The following is a 13,791-nucleotide window of genomic DNA, read 5'->3' as shown; positions in this document are numbered from 1 at the left end:
GAATTAAAATTTTGTATAATATAGGTGAATTGTATGTGGCAAATAGTCTGTTGAAAAGAAAAAACGTGATTTGACTGCAGGGTCTGTTATCTCAATGCAAAGATTCAAGGCATGTTCTTCAAAAATTGTGAAGGATTCTGGTACAGTTGCCTGTTAGTTGACATACAGCAAATAAATTGTGAAGTAATGTGCTTGATTTACGATCAAAATTTTAAAACACAAGACGACTCGGGGGTTAGGTAATAGAGATTGCAGTCGCAATCTCTGGTGGTTGGGGCTGTTGTGGTGTTCTGCACTTGGAATGCGAAAAGCCCACCATATGAATACTTTGTCTGTATTAAAGTTGTGGATCATCCTCCCGTAGATGAGCATTCCCATGCTCAACTCAGCCTTTTGGAGTGGAAGGTTGTGGAATGAATTCTTGACAATAAATTACATATGTAACATTTATGCATTTGTAAAAATGTATATAATGTATAAATAGATTTACATTTTTCTTTTGTTGATCATGAATGAAAGCACTTTTTAAAAAAGTTAAAATATGGTTAGAAGCAAAGTAAGATTTATTCTATTCCATATAATTAATGTAACCAAATGTTATCAATGCAGCATTTTCCTTTCCTTCCAATAACCAGCTCACAAGTTCTCTATTCAAAGTCAAATTGGGCAGAAATTGGTTTCAGACAGCAACATTAATTTCGCATAAAACCTCTGCAACAAGTAAATAAGTAATACTGGATTTTAGTCACAGAAATGAAAAATTACTTCTAACCCATTCTGCCAATCAATCCTCCATTTAATGTTTCTTAACCTAGGTAAAAGAGTATAATCAATTTGTTTTAAACTTCTTTTCAGAGAACGGAATTCCCACTTCTGTTGACTTTGTAGGTGCTGATCCAGCACACATAGTGGGTTCTTTTACTAGTGGCAACACAGTCATTTATGATATGGAAACTTCTCAGTCCTTGGTGATGCTGGCATCACAGGTGGATGCTGGTGAGTAGCATGAAGATAAGTTTCAGAAAACCTCTGTTATGCTGTAAACTAGTATCATGCATTTTTTTTCTTGAAATTATTCATTCTTCAGCTTGCTGTCAGTGATTCCTTGAGGAAAATCATTAAATCGATTAACTTTATACCCCTTTTCACTTATTCCACTCCCCCTTCCTGTCCCTTAAAACATTATTTAGACAGTGAACATATAAGTGAGGCAATGTTCCTGTTACTTGACAAACTAGATTTGGGAGGAATTTAAAACTACTGCCTTAATTTCAGAATAACGGGTTATCGGTATAAAACAGATGAAGAGGAATTTGCTTTCAGAGGTTCATGAATTTTTGGAAATCTTCCCCATGGTGCTCTGAAATTCTGAATCATAGAGTATATTCAACATAAAGAATGGCAAATATTTGGTCTAGACTTGACTATTGGGGAACATCATAGTGGAACTGATACAAATAGTAAATCAACCACCGTCTTGCTGAATGATATAGAGCAGACTAAAGACCCAAATGACCTATTCCTGCTCCTCTGTCTTTTATTTTCTGTGCTGCAGTTTGCACTTTTTTTTTGATCAGCAAAGGTCCAAAACAGTTCAGGAGACTTTCAAGCTTTAGATAAAATCTGTAGCTTTCTGAGTAGATAAAACATTGAACCTAGTACCAAGATCAAATTTTAATAAGTGGTAGTGCGGACTTTTCTACTGAGCACAGCAGCTCCCTGCTACCTGGGACATTTTCCTTCCTCCAGAAGGCGGTGTCCATCATTAAAGACTTCACCATCTAGCAGGTGCTCTCTTGATTCTGTCAGGAAAAAGGTATAGACACCTGAAGACCCACACTCACTTCCTCGGACAAGCTTCTTCCCCTCCACCATCAGATTTCTGAATGGTACATGAACACTACCTCATTATTCAATTTTGCACTGGTTATTTATTTTTGTAACTTTTATAGTAATTTTTTTATGACTTGCATCGTACTGCTGCAGCAAAACAACAGATTTCACAACTTATATCAGTGATGGTATACCTGCTTCCAATTCTAAGCTTTGTTTTAGGATTCCTGTATTATTCAAGATCATGATAAAAGAAGGAATTTAAATAAAGGAAATAAAGCAGGAAGTTATCCAGTCAGATGGTACAAAGACTGCAGTTAAATGAAATCAATATATGATGAGTGACATAATTTTGGCCATAAAATGTCACGAGAATTTTTTTTATCGTATTTTTGATATTTTAGAGCAAAAGGGAAACTGTTGAATTGAAATATCACTGAATACCTTTCTTCTTCTGAATCAGCAGTTTTGCTAGGACTTGATTACACAATGCTATTCAGTGATACTAATATATTTTGACAGGTGGGCGTACTTTATATGACGGTATATGATGTACTGCAGCACAGGGCTGGATTTATACTCTTTATTTTCATTATTTTGGTAGAGCAGGTTCTTGTATATTGTGATTTTAGTTTATGAAAGAAAATAGGAACAATGAAACTACTAGTTATTCTTCTGACTTTTTAAACTGGTCATGGGTTATGGTTCTTGAGCATAATGCAGATCCAGTTTCATAATCTGCATTCATCAGTGCATCCAAATTACTTAAGAGTACTGACTTTTTTGGCTTTCTTCTGCTTCCTTTTGTTTTCCTGACTTTGAACTGTGCAAGATGCCTGAATGAAGGCTTCTGCATTCAGCAGCAAACTTTCTACAGCCATTCAGATGATTTTTTTTGTTAATAAGAAACCAAAGCAAATACTATTCTTGGTACTAAGTTCAATCTTCCATCTGTCATAAGGTATCTTCTGCTGTGCGTTTAGATGTATCCAATTAAATCACTTCTAGTACAAATTTATATTGAACATGGTTATATCAGTGATAAGCTATCATTTTGTTTAGTAATGAAATAATTTCTTTATAGCAAGATAAAGGTATAAAAGCCAGTATTTCAACTTGTGTACAAAAATATATATTTTTTTTACTCTTATTGCAAATGCAACTTAAATTATGCTTTTGTAATTCAAGTTAAAGCAAGCTAACATATTTCAAATGATAGATTAATTATTTCTCTTGTTACTCTACCTATTACAGATAAATTTAAATTCTGCAATGTATACTACTCCTTAAAAATAGGTGGGCAGGTGGCTTGGATCTAGGTCAGCTCATCTTCAGGAAGGAATGAATAGTACCTTGGACGCTTGCTGGTTTTCATTTTGTCCCTGTATAAAAATGCCACTTTCCAGGTGGTCTGACTTAAATAGTTGGGCTGTTGTTTCATAGTGTTAGTGCACATCCTTCACTACCCATATCCTTCATATATTTTTAATTATAGAAAGTAGCTATTTTGCTTATAACTAATGAAAGCAGTAGCACTGAGGGTCAGTACAGCAGTTTGCATTAATACTAACATTTTGCACAGATGTCGAAGAAGGATGATTATGTAGTAAAGACCTATTTATTATGGTTCTGCAAACTTCCTTCAAATTGATTATAAAATGTTTAGTTTTATATACATCTGTAAGCATGTTTTTTTAACTCTTTTCTGGGATCTGAGCATCACTGTAAAGGCATTTCTTGCCCATTCCCATTTCTCCTTAAGAAGGTAGTAGTGAAGGTAGTCCCACAGTGCTGTTGCGTAGAGTGTTGTAGGATTTGGACCTAACAATAATGAAGAAACAGTGATAAATATCTACTTCAGGATGATATGCAATTTGAAGGGAAATCTTCAGGTCATGATGGTATTATGAACTTCATGGTAAAAGAGGATACAGGTCTGAGAGGACCATGTTTGAGGATACAGGTTCGAGAGGTCCTCTCAGAGAGGCCAAAGTGAATAAATGTTGACCATTTTGCTGGTGCACACTAAAACGCTGTGTGTCAATGGATGTTTGGTATGTATTTAGGGTGATAGATCAGGTGACTTTCTCCGAGGTTGCTTTGTTCTGGGTGTTGCTTGTAGACATGGTGTTTATTTGGCTGGCCCTGTTGAGATTCTGGTCAATGGCACTGTAACAAAGTTATTGCATGATACTTAGCAGCCCATGCAGTCTTGGTGTCTAGGTCTTGTCAATGCAAGCATAGCTGCCTCATTTGCTGAGGAGTTGTGAATGGAATTTAACACTGTGCAATCATCAGCAAACGTTCTTCCTAATGACATTAAGGTGGAAGGAAAGCTAATTCTGAGGTAGCTGAAGACAATCGAGCTGTGATAAATTGGTGTTGAAATGTTTAACCTCTGATATTCAGATCCTCATTGTAAGGTTTGACTCTCAGCTACCAGAGTGTTTTCATTTTGATGCTTATTAACTTCAATTTTACAAGGCTCATTGATGCCACATTCTATCAAACATTGTGTTGTCAAGGCCTGTCACTCTTATCTTACCTCTGGAATTCAGCTCGTTTGTTCATGTTTCCAGATCTTCACTTGAGTGGTCATAACAAAATCCAGCGTGGGTATTTGTGAATAACTGATTGGTGAGGAAGTACAACTTGATAAGCCCTGTCTTTATCAGCATCAATCACTTTGTTGCTGACTGAGAGTAGAAAAATTAACTGTGGCTTAGCTAGATTGAATGTGTTCTTTTTGGGAACAGGAGCACATGAACAATTTTCCAAACTGTTAAGTTGATATCAGTATTGTAACTTCTACCAAAATAACTAGGCTAGAAGACCACTCTAGCTCTAGAGTGGTCTTCAGTACCATACATGGATTTCTGATTCAATGGCTTTTGCTCTCAGCTGTTTCGTGATATCACACCAGTTGAATTGGTTGGAAGTTGGCTTCTGTCATGGTGGGGATCGAAAGAGAAAGCTGAAATAGGTCATGTATTTGGTACTTCTGGCAGAAATGAATGTTTTGGCCTTTAGCAGTCATGTGCAAGGCTGTACCGTTGTTGAGGATGAGATTAAGGACAAATGTTTTGAAAGGCTTCTATGGTTATTGCTTTAAATTTCTGCTACCTTTCATGGGAAAATGTGGTAGATATACACAACCTTAATCTGATCTATTGGTTATGAGGTCAGTTTGCCATTCACTGTTTTTTGCATTCTGGAATTACTGTTTAGTAGTCCTGTATTACAAACTCATTTTGTTTGAACTCAATTATTTTTAGATTTACTTGATGGTGCTCGTGCCTTACCAACTTATTCCCCAATATGAACCAAGCTTGATGTTGATGGTGCACAGTAAATTGTTTAGACCAGAGAGATATTTTCTGAACTTATTGTATTTAGTGCCACACAATACAGTGATGGGTGTCCTAGGTGTAAAAATGTTTTTTGTCTCCATAAAGAATTTCACCAGTGTTCCCATGGGCAGACGCATATTATCACAGGTATTTTGGTGAGGACAAGTCGAGCAGCTTTGTTCCCCCGTGTTGGTTTAGGTTTGTCTGACTACCACGTCAATTGGGAAGCAACCAGCTTGCTCTGTGGTAGTGCTACATAGCCAATGGATGTGGGCATCTCTCCCCTAGAAGACATTTTCTGTCCTTGTTCCCTTCATTGTGTAAGGGGGTTTCATCTTTTATGTTACTGCGGAGGCTAATTAAAATGGCTTCTTTGTTATGTTATAATTGGGAATGCTTCTTTGTTATGTTAAACTCTGAGAAAGCTTTGCGCTAGCAGCTTTTGTGAGTTAGGGGGTGATAAGAGGATGTTATGAACCAATTGGGATAGTTGTTATGACTTTGGTGTATCTGGAAGATTTGTATGCGCGGGGTTTTGAGGGAGAAGGCAAGAGAGCGACCCTGAGGGTGGCCAGGGGGGCTACATTGTGGGGGCTCGTCCGGGATTGGGTCTGCTGGTATGCTGTGTGGGTGCCCTGTTTAAATCTGTAATGTGCGTCTCTGTGGGTTATTTGCTGGTGATTGCTGTATGCATTGTGGGTGCGGTCTTTGTTCGAGTTCAGGCTGGCATTGACGAGTTGGAGGTGGCACTCGGGGCTGTCCATGCGGTTGGGAGAGAAAGGAAAGAGTGGTCTGATTTGGAGGTAGGGTCTGCGAATAAATGTTCTAACTCTGGCAGGCTCCGCCTGGCGCTTGGGATAGTGTCCACCCCAAGAGGAGCGGAGACGTGCGAGACGTGGGCGGAGCGGATCTCTCAGTTGTTAGATGAGTGACAGTGCTTGGTTGAGGGAGAGCAACAGGGATTGGTTGAAAGTTTAAATAAGCGGGCTGGTGATGGTGTTAGAGCTGTCAGGTTCACTTACGCTGTAGTGACAGCGGTCAGTTATTTAAAAGAGGGGGGAAAGTTTTCAGTATGTCTTTTCTGGCTTGGAGGGCAGCCAAATTGCTTGCAGTGCCAGGGGGATCATTTCAGGGGATCATGTCCCTCCTTCAGTTGTTCAGCTGACCAGAGAGGTGTCGGGAAACTTAGTGGCGGCCCAGTGGGGGAATGGCTTGGGATCTCTGGGGAAGCACGTTCCCAGCAATGTACCAATGAACTTCCGAAAGGAAAAGACCCTATTCCTGAAGGCTTAGAGGGACCACACCCCAGGGTGTCGTTATGGATAGAGGGAAGCGATGCTAAAGCCATCCTCGACTCTGGGGCGCAGGTCAAGTTGCCGTACAGTTCGTTTTTACAACCGGTGTCTGAAGCATTTACCCTTGACAAGCGCAAGGGCACCGGAGATTTTGGATACCAGTGCCATTAGTTATCCAGAAGACGATGATTGGTTAATGACCCTGGAGTTCATGGGGGCATTGTCTGGGCACCCAGCGTGTCGAGTTGCTTCTGAGGACGTGTGTAGCAGCCTTGAGCTGGTACCGAATTTAAGCGAAACCCAGTGGTGGTACGGCCTGGGGAAGGTAGCTGAGGGTGAGACCCCCTTAGTAGATGCTCTGAACTACCACGGGGGAGGAGAGTTGACCGCTGAAGACACCTCAGTGAGAGAGAGGTTGCGGCAACTGGACCCTGGCGCTGTGGAAGATGGAGGCAGCGTGTGTGTGGATTATGCAACGTGGTTTAATGTGCTGGATCTGAGGAGTGGATGTTGCCAGATCCCGAGGAGTGTGGCTTTCGAGCTGAAGACAGCTGTTATTAGTTCCCTAGGATTCTTCCGATCCGAAAAGATGCCAAGGGCATATCCGGAGCCCCTGCATCCTTCCCGCAGGGCATGAGGAAGGCCATGGGGGAAGTGAAGGTGTGTGGAGTTTTGGCGTATGTGGATGACCGCCTAGAGCTTGGATTCGCCTGGGGGGACTATGAGGCGAGACGAGTGGCTGAGCCCGGGTGACAGAAGCGAAGTGTCAAAAGTGGAGGAGTTTTTCGCCAGAGGAATTTGGTGCAATGTGAGAAAAATGACCCGACATACCAGTTGAATTTCCTGGTGTTGGAACAGACGGTGGTGGACCTGGGGATGGAAACCCAGATCGTCAATCTGAATGAGACACGGGAGAGAGGGGATTTGCACCGCTGAACTGAGTGCTCAGAAATGCCAGCCGGAGACTGAGTGCCACGGCTGTGGGACGACCATTGCCAACTTGGAGTTCACGCTCGTCAACATGGAGATGGTCAAGAAACCTGAGTCAGAACTGCGGAGGCTGAGGCGAGAGTTGAAGGAGTCCCCGAAGAAGCTGACGTTTCGACTGCAGGAAGCTGAAGGGGTAGCCCCAGCAAAATGTTTCAGTTTGGAGAAACTTAACCAGCAGCTACCGATCGAGAGAATGAGGAAGAATACGGATTCGAAGGATGATGTGCTGCCCATGTGGTACATGCTGCCTTTCGCTAACTTCCCCGTGATTGAGGAAGAGACCTTTGACCCTTTTCCCACTGAGTCAGGTGTAGTGGGGAGGGCTAGCTGTGGGCAGTCTGGGTTACGGCAGGATCAGGAAGGAAAAGAAGCAGGGCCCTGGACATGAGACAGGGGGCTCTGAGCTGTAATGGTGGCCTGAGTGAGAGAGGAGTTGGCAAGCAGGCCCGAGGTATCCCTGGGAGTGTCTGAGCCTTTTGGGTTTAGGTGAGGGGGTACGGAGGTCTCGGAGGGTTGAGAAGCTCCCAGATGGGTTGGCCTATGTAGCGCCCGTGGGACGGGCGTAAGGTCCACTGTTTGGGGAGCACTGTCACTGTGTGTGTTGTGTGTCTGCAGGACTGGTTGGTGAGTTATTTAAAAGTCATGACATGACTTTATTTGGTGGGGGGAGAGTGTAAGGGGGTTTCGTCTTTTATGTTACTGCGGAGGCTAATTAAAATGGCTTCTCTGTTATGTTATAATCGAGAATGTTTCTTTGTTATGTTAAACGCTGAGAAAGCTTTGCGCTAGCAGCTTGTTGTGAGTTAGGGGGTGACAAGAGGATGTTATGAACCAATTAGGATAGTTGTTATGACTTCCGTGTATCTGGAAGATTTGTATGCGCGGGTTTTTGAGGGAGAAGGCAGGAGAGTGACCCTAAGGGTGGCCGGGGGGCTACAATTGCTTCTTCCGAGTGTTATTCACCGTGGAGAAGCACTAATTCATCAGCTGAGGGAGGACAGTAGCTGGTAATTAGGAGATGTCTTCATGGGACTGAATGGGCTCTTGGTGTGTTTGAGAAGACAGCAAGGAGTGCTCCCTGATTGTTCCACCATTCCTGGTGGTTCTGTCTGCTGCTGGGACAGGATGTACCCAGCGATTGTGATGGAGGAGTCTTTACGGTATGGTTTTGTTAATATTATTATGTAAGCTGTTGTTTGACTCGTCTGCGCAACAGCTCTCCAAATTCAGACATTAGTTCCCAGATGTTGGTAGAACTTTGCTGAATTCAAGACCACTTCAGGGAGTATTTAAGAATCGACCACACTGTTGAATCTGTAGTGCTAAATGTTTTTCATACATGAGTGTATCTATTATGCTGCACATACTGAACTACAAAACTGTTGAGTTATAGATGATTTCAGTCAAAATGAAATGTAATGCATACAATATACAGTACAAGTCAGTACAGTTTCCCAGAGATTGGGAAATATAGTAATCAGTTAGTGCACAGCAAAAAAACAACTTTCAAGGTCCTTTACAAGAACATTAACAAAATTTGGCATGGAGTAACATTGGTATGTTAGACCACAAGACTCAAAATTTTCTCGTAGGAGAGCAGATTGGAGGAACATCTTGAGGTTGGGGGGGGTGTTGATGGGGGTATCTAGTTTGGGGGGGCATAGGAAGCGAAATTTGGAACTTCACCCAAGGAGGCTGAGCTTCATTTTCAAAATTGCAACTTTTTGATTAAATTGTGCCGTTTCCATTTTATAAAATCTTCAGTCCCTTGGATTTCTGGATATGGTGCAGTAAGAATTATATAGTTTGGTATAATTATAATTTGTTTATATTTAAATAATTTCCTTTATCAATCTTTGCCTTGCTTTCTATTCACAGTGTCTCCTCTAGCCAATCAAATAAATAAAGTTGTCAGTCATCCCACATTGCCCGTTACTATCACAGCTCATGAAGATAGGCATATTAAGTTTTTTGATAATAAAACAGGTGAGTAATAGCAAGTATTGAGAATTATGACAAAATTACACATTCATCTGGCTTATCTCTAATATCCCTTGTATTTTATTTTATTTTACTTTGACTCATCTTTGCTTTTTTATGTAGGTAAACTGATCCATGCTATGGTTGCTCACTTGGATGCTGTTACTAGTCTAGCAGTGGATCCTAATGGAATCTACTTGATGTCAGGAAGTATGTGGCTCAATTTTATAATAGAACAATTGTTTCTGAATGTCGATATTTTAAGTTGATCTACTATAGTTAAAATTTCCAAATCAAGAATTAAATTAAGCCTAAACTATACAAAATTGATAAAGTGATACATAGTTTTCAGAAGTTATGTAATTTTAAAACCTTAAGATTTGTAAGCTATATTCACTACTGGCTATATGTTTATGGAAGATTCTTTGCTTTGATTTCTTGTTATAATTCAATCCAAATACAATTTTTTAATAAGCCTGTAAAAAGGGTTGTTGATATTATCAGTGATTATCATTAAACACTTCTACTGTAATGCAGATTTTCTATATTTTGATTTGTACCAGGTCATGATTGTTCTATTCGCCTGTGGAACTTGGATAGCAAGACATGTGTTCAAGAGATTACCGCCCATCGAAAGAAATGTGATGAATCTATTTATGATGTAGCCTTCCATCCATCAAAGGCCTATATTGCTAGTGCAGGAGCTGATGCCCTTGCCAAGGTGTTTGTGTAACAATTGATAGAACACATTTGTCCCAAAATAGCAGGTGAGCTGGAAGCAAACAGGAATTGCTGCACTGCCATTAGTTACCCAGTTATCATACAACACTAAGTACTGGTCTGTTCTTCCTGGGCAGTGGTTTCCTGGTATCTATTTAGGGGAGGTGTTCACTGATCAGGTATCACCAGATCCTTGAATAATATCAGGTTGACTAATTTTAATTACTGTAATTAAAAAAGAAACAAACCAGTATTTGTAGCCTTGACTGGATTTAAACTGAGCTAAATTTACTGTTATGTAGGTGTTCAAAGTCTTGTGGAATTTATTCTTACAGCAGTAAATTCTTTGGGCTCTTGTCCTGCCTGGTGGCTAGGACAACAGTACAGTGGTGGGCAGCAAGATTAAAGTTGAACCATAGAATGTCATCCTTCTATTCCTTTATCAGTTTTCCACCACCAAACATACTTTTAAATCAACTTTCAGCATTATAAAGAAAATAGAAATTAAATATATTTTAACCTTAGTTTTACAGTATTTTTGACAGGATGTCTAGTTTTTATATGTCTTTTGTATAATTTTCCTGTCAGAATAATGCTCCAAACAGGGTTAATACTATGTTTCATTGGCTTAAAACCCAGTCAAATCTTCACTGATCCACTATTAACTGCATCCTTCCCTTGCCCGGCTTAAATGAAACAAAATCCTCAGTGAATTCGTCCACATGGATGCTATTTTAACATCACTCTAAAAACTGTTAAGTATAATCATTGAAAACTGTAAAATGTGTTGGAATTAAACACAGAGGGTTTAATACCCACAATTAACTCTTTTAAATAAAATTGCAGCATCCTATCACTATGTGATATTTTGTACATCTTATTGTATTTACAAGTTTATTTATCAAGGGTTAACCATCTTAATGCTATTGGCCTACTGTTATTTATTTCACTTTTCTGTTGGTCTTTATATCCTTCATGTATTGAGTGTTAACGGGCCTTGTATATCTTTGTCTAACATGGGACTCTTGCAGAAGACTAGCAAACTCTAAATATAGGTTTAAAGTGGAACACTGTTATATCACAGCCCAGGATTTCCTGTTAGGATACCTGCTTTAGGGGCCTACCCTAATTCCATAAATCTAAGAATTTGTGTGAAATCCGGAGTGAAAATGTTTTATTTTGGATTAAATATAGAAAACTGAAATGGCCAAATCAAGACTCAGAAAGCTGCTGTATTTGATCTAGTTATCCCAGATTTTCAAAGTGCTTCAGTTAATGGTGTAACTAAAGATTTTGTTTGTGTAATGCATGATTAATACAATAAACTATTTTTTCTAGTCTTCCACAAAGATTTCTGATGAGTTTGCAAGTTCTGATGAGTTTTGTAAGGTTTTTGTTTACAATACATGATTAAGTAAATTTGTAAGATTGTATCACATAGCTAAAATACAGTTCTTTAAAAGTAATGTATATAAAATGCATATAATAAATATTAAATGGTGTACCTGTAAATTAGTGTTGGTTATTACATTACTTGAGTTGTATAGCTTCAAAAATGCCGCCTTAGTATTTTGTGGAATTCAATTAATTGTCCTAATGATGTAAAATAAGATTATGTGGAAATTTAAGTCCCTTCTTTTATCATTTATCTATTTAGAAAAGGGATTTGGAAATAAAAAAAATATATATCTTCTGGGTGCAAGTGCATTTTCATTTATGTTCTTTAGCCAAGTACTGTATTATTCCACCTAATTGTTTGAAACCCTCCAACAATTTCTCGGAATCTGAATATATTAACTAGAACTCAAAACTCCAATTTTCAAAAACGATTGGAAATTTTATTTTCATTTCATGTAATTATTATTATTTTTTCAGTACATAGATGTGGGTGCACATTCAAATGTAAGGAATTTGTTCCATTGTGAAGAGCCCTATGAATAACTTAAGGACAGCATAGACTGGTTAGTGCATTTTACAGGTGAATGTAAAATGAGCTTGAAGTACAGAATATGAAATGATGTATTTTGTATGAACTATAAAGAAAATTTTATATTCTGTTTTTTTTAAAATAAGTAGAAATTTAAATGTTCCAACATGCCCTTCTTAAAATAGAAATCCATGAACAGCTTGAATTATTATAACATTCGTTTTTCAGAAAAGAAATGATTCAATTACATAAATTATTGCATAGAATAGAGGTTCGCTGATTGAAGGACTAGATTATTGATTCTTTTTTTGGTTGCATTACTTTGGAATGGATCCCAAGATTAAAATTTGCAGATTGTAGAAGAGATGCAGATTGATCATTGTGGGAGATGAAGCTGCCTCTCATTATTAGTAAAGGATGAAGAAGCTCCCCATTTATTGGAGCTGTATGTAGTAAGATAAATAGGAAGGCTCAGAATACAATGAACATAGAATCTATGTCACAGGAACAGGCACTTCTGCCCACAATGTTGTGTCAAACCAAATAAGTTGGTAATCAAATGGCCAACTAAATTAATCTCTTTTGCCTACACAATGTCCATATCCTTCCATTTCCACACATTCATGTGCCTATCTAAATGACTCTTAAAAGTCCTTTATGTATTTGCCTCTACCACCATTCCAGGCACCCACCACTCTCTATTTTTAAAAAAAATACTAACCCCTCACGGCTCCTTTGAAATTAATCCCTCTCACCTTAACTGCATGCACTCCAGTGTTGGACATTTCAACCCCGGAAAAGACACCATCTGTCTATCGCTGCCTCTCATAATCTTACAGATCTCTTATCAGATCTCCCCTAAGCCTCCTCCGTTCCAGTGAAAACAAGCCATGAATGTCCAACCTCTCGTTACAGCACATACCCTCTAATCACTCTAAACACCTTCTGCACCCACCCCAAAGCTAACATCCCTTCTATAATGGAGTGACCAGAACTATGTACAATACTCCAGATGTGGCCTAACTGAAGTTTGATAAAGCTGCAACATAACTTACTGACTTTTGAACTCAGTGCCTCTACTAATAAAGGCAAGCATGCCATATGCCTTTTTAATCATCCTGTCTACCTGTGTAGCCACTCTCAGGGAACTATGGACTTGGACCCCAAGACCCCTCTGCTCATCAACACTGTTAAGGGTCTTGCCACCTGTCTTAGACCCCTCCCACAGTGCTGCACCCTCACCATTCCCAACATCCTTTGCTCCCGCCAGGTTTGCAAACTTACTCTCTGCTCCACGTTGACAAATGCAAGACATTCTATACATGCAGTATTGTGCAAAAGTCTTAGGCACCTTAGATACATATATGTACCTAAGTATTTTGAACAGTACTGCACATATAGAATGTCCTCAGATTCTCCTTAATCCTACTTGCCCAAGGACTTATGGCGCCTCCTGACTTTCCTAATTCCCTTTGAGTCTTTTCTGATCTCCTTAGTCATCAATGACTTTGTTTGATTCGAGTTTCCTTAGCATTGCATACTTGTCTGATTCTTGACTAAATTCATCACCTCCTTTCCTCCCACCATCAATGGAATGGAGGTTCAGGTACAGCTGAACAAATTCTTGGTTAGTCCACAAGTGAGTCTTCTCCATAGCTTTGAGACCACGCTTTAGAAAGAATCTGTTAACTATGGG

At 39.4% G+C, this 13,791-nt stretch overlaps 1 protein-coding gene across 3 annotated transcripts in view; it reads left to right on the top strand.

The window, feature by feature from the left end:
• The window catches only part of strn3 (striatin, calmodulin binding protein 3), a 192,420-nt gene extending 180,903 nt beyond the window's left edge, over positions 1 to 11,517 (top strand). For all 3 annotated transcript variants that reach the window (XM_072267231.1, XM_072267225.1, XM_072267237.1), the window contains 4 exons: positions 856 to 996; positions 9,347 to 9,454; positions 9,572 to 9,658; positions 10,012 to 11,517. In XM_072267231.1, coding sequence (XP_072123332.1) covers positions 856 to 996; positions 9,347 to 9,454; positions 9,572 to 9,658; positions 10,012 to 10,181 — 506 coding nt within the window. In that variant the 3' untranslated portion in view covers positions 10,182 to 11,517. The remainder of the gene's footprint in view (positions 1 to 855; positions 997 to 9,346; positions 9,455 to 9,571; positions 9,659 to 10,011) is intronic.
• Positions 11,518 to 13,791: the final 2,274 nt, after the last annotated feature.

This window comes from Mobula birostris, chromosome 1 (assembly GCF_030028105.1).
Source record: "Mobula birostris isolate sMobBir1 chromosome 1, sMobBir1.hap1, whole genome shotgun sequence".
Classification (NCBI taxonomy): Eukaryota; Metazoa; Chordata; class Chondrichthyes; order Myliobatiformes; family Myliobatidae; genus Mobula; species Mobula birostris.
This window is presented reverse-complemented; position numbering and strand designations above follow the sequence as displayed.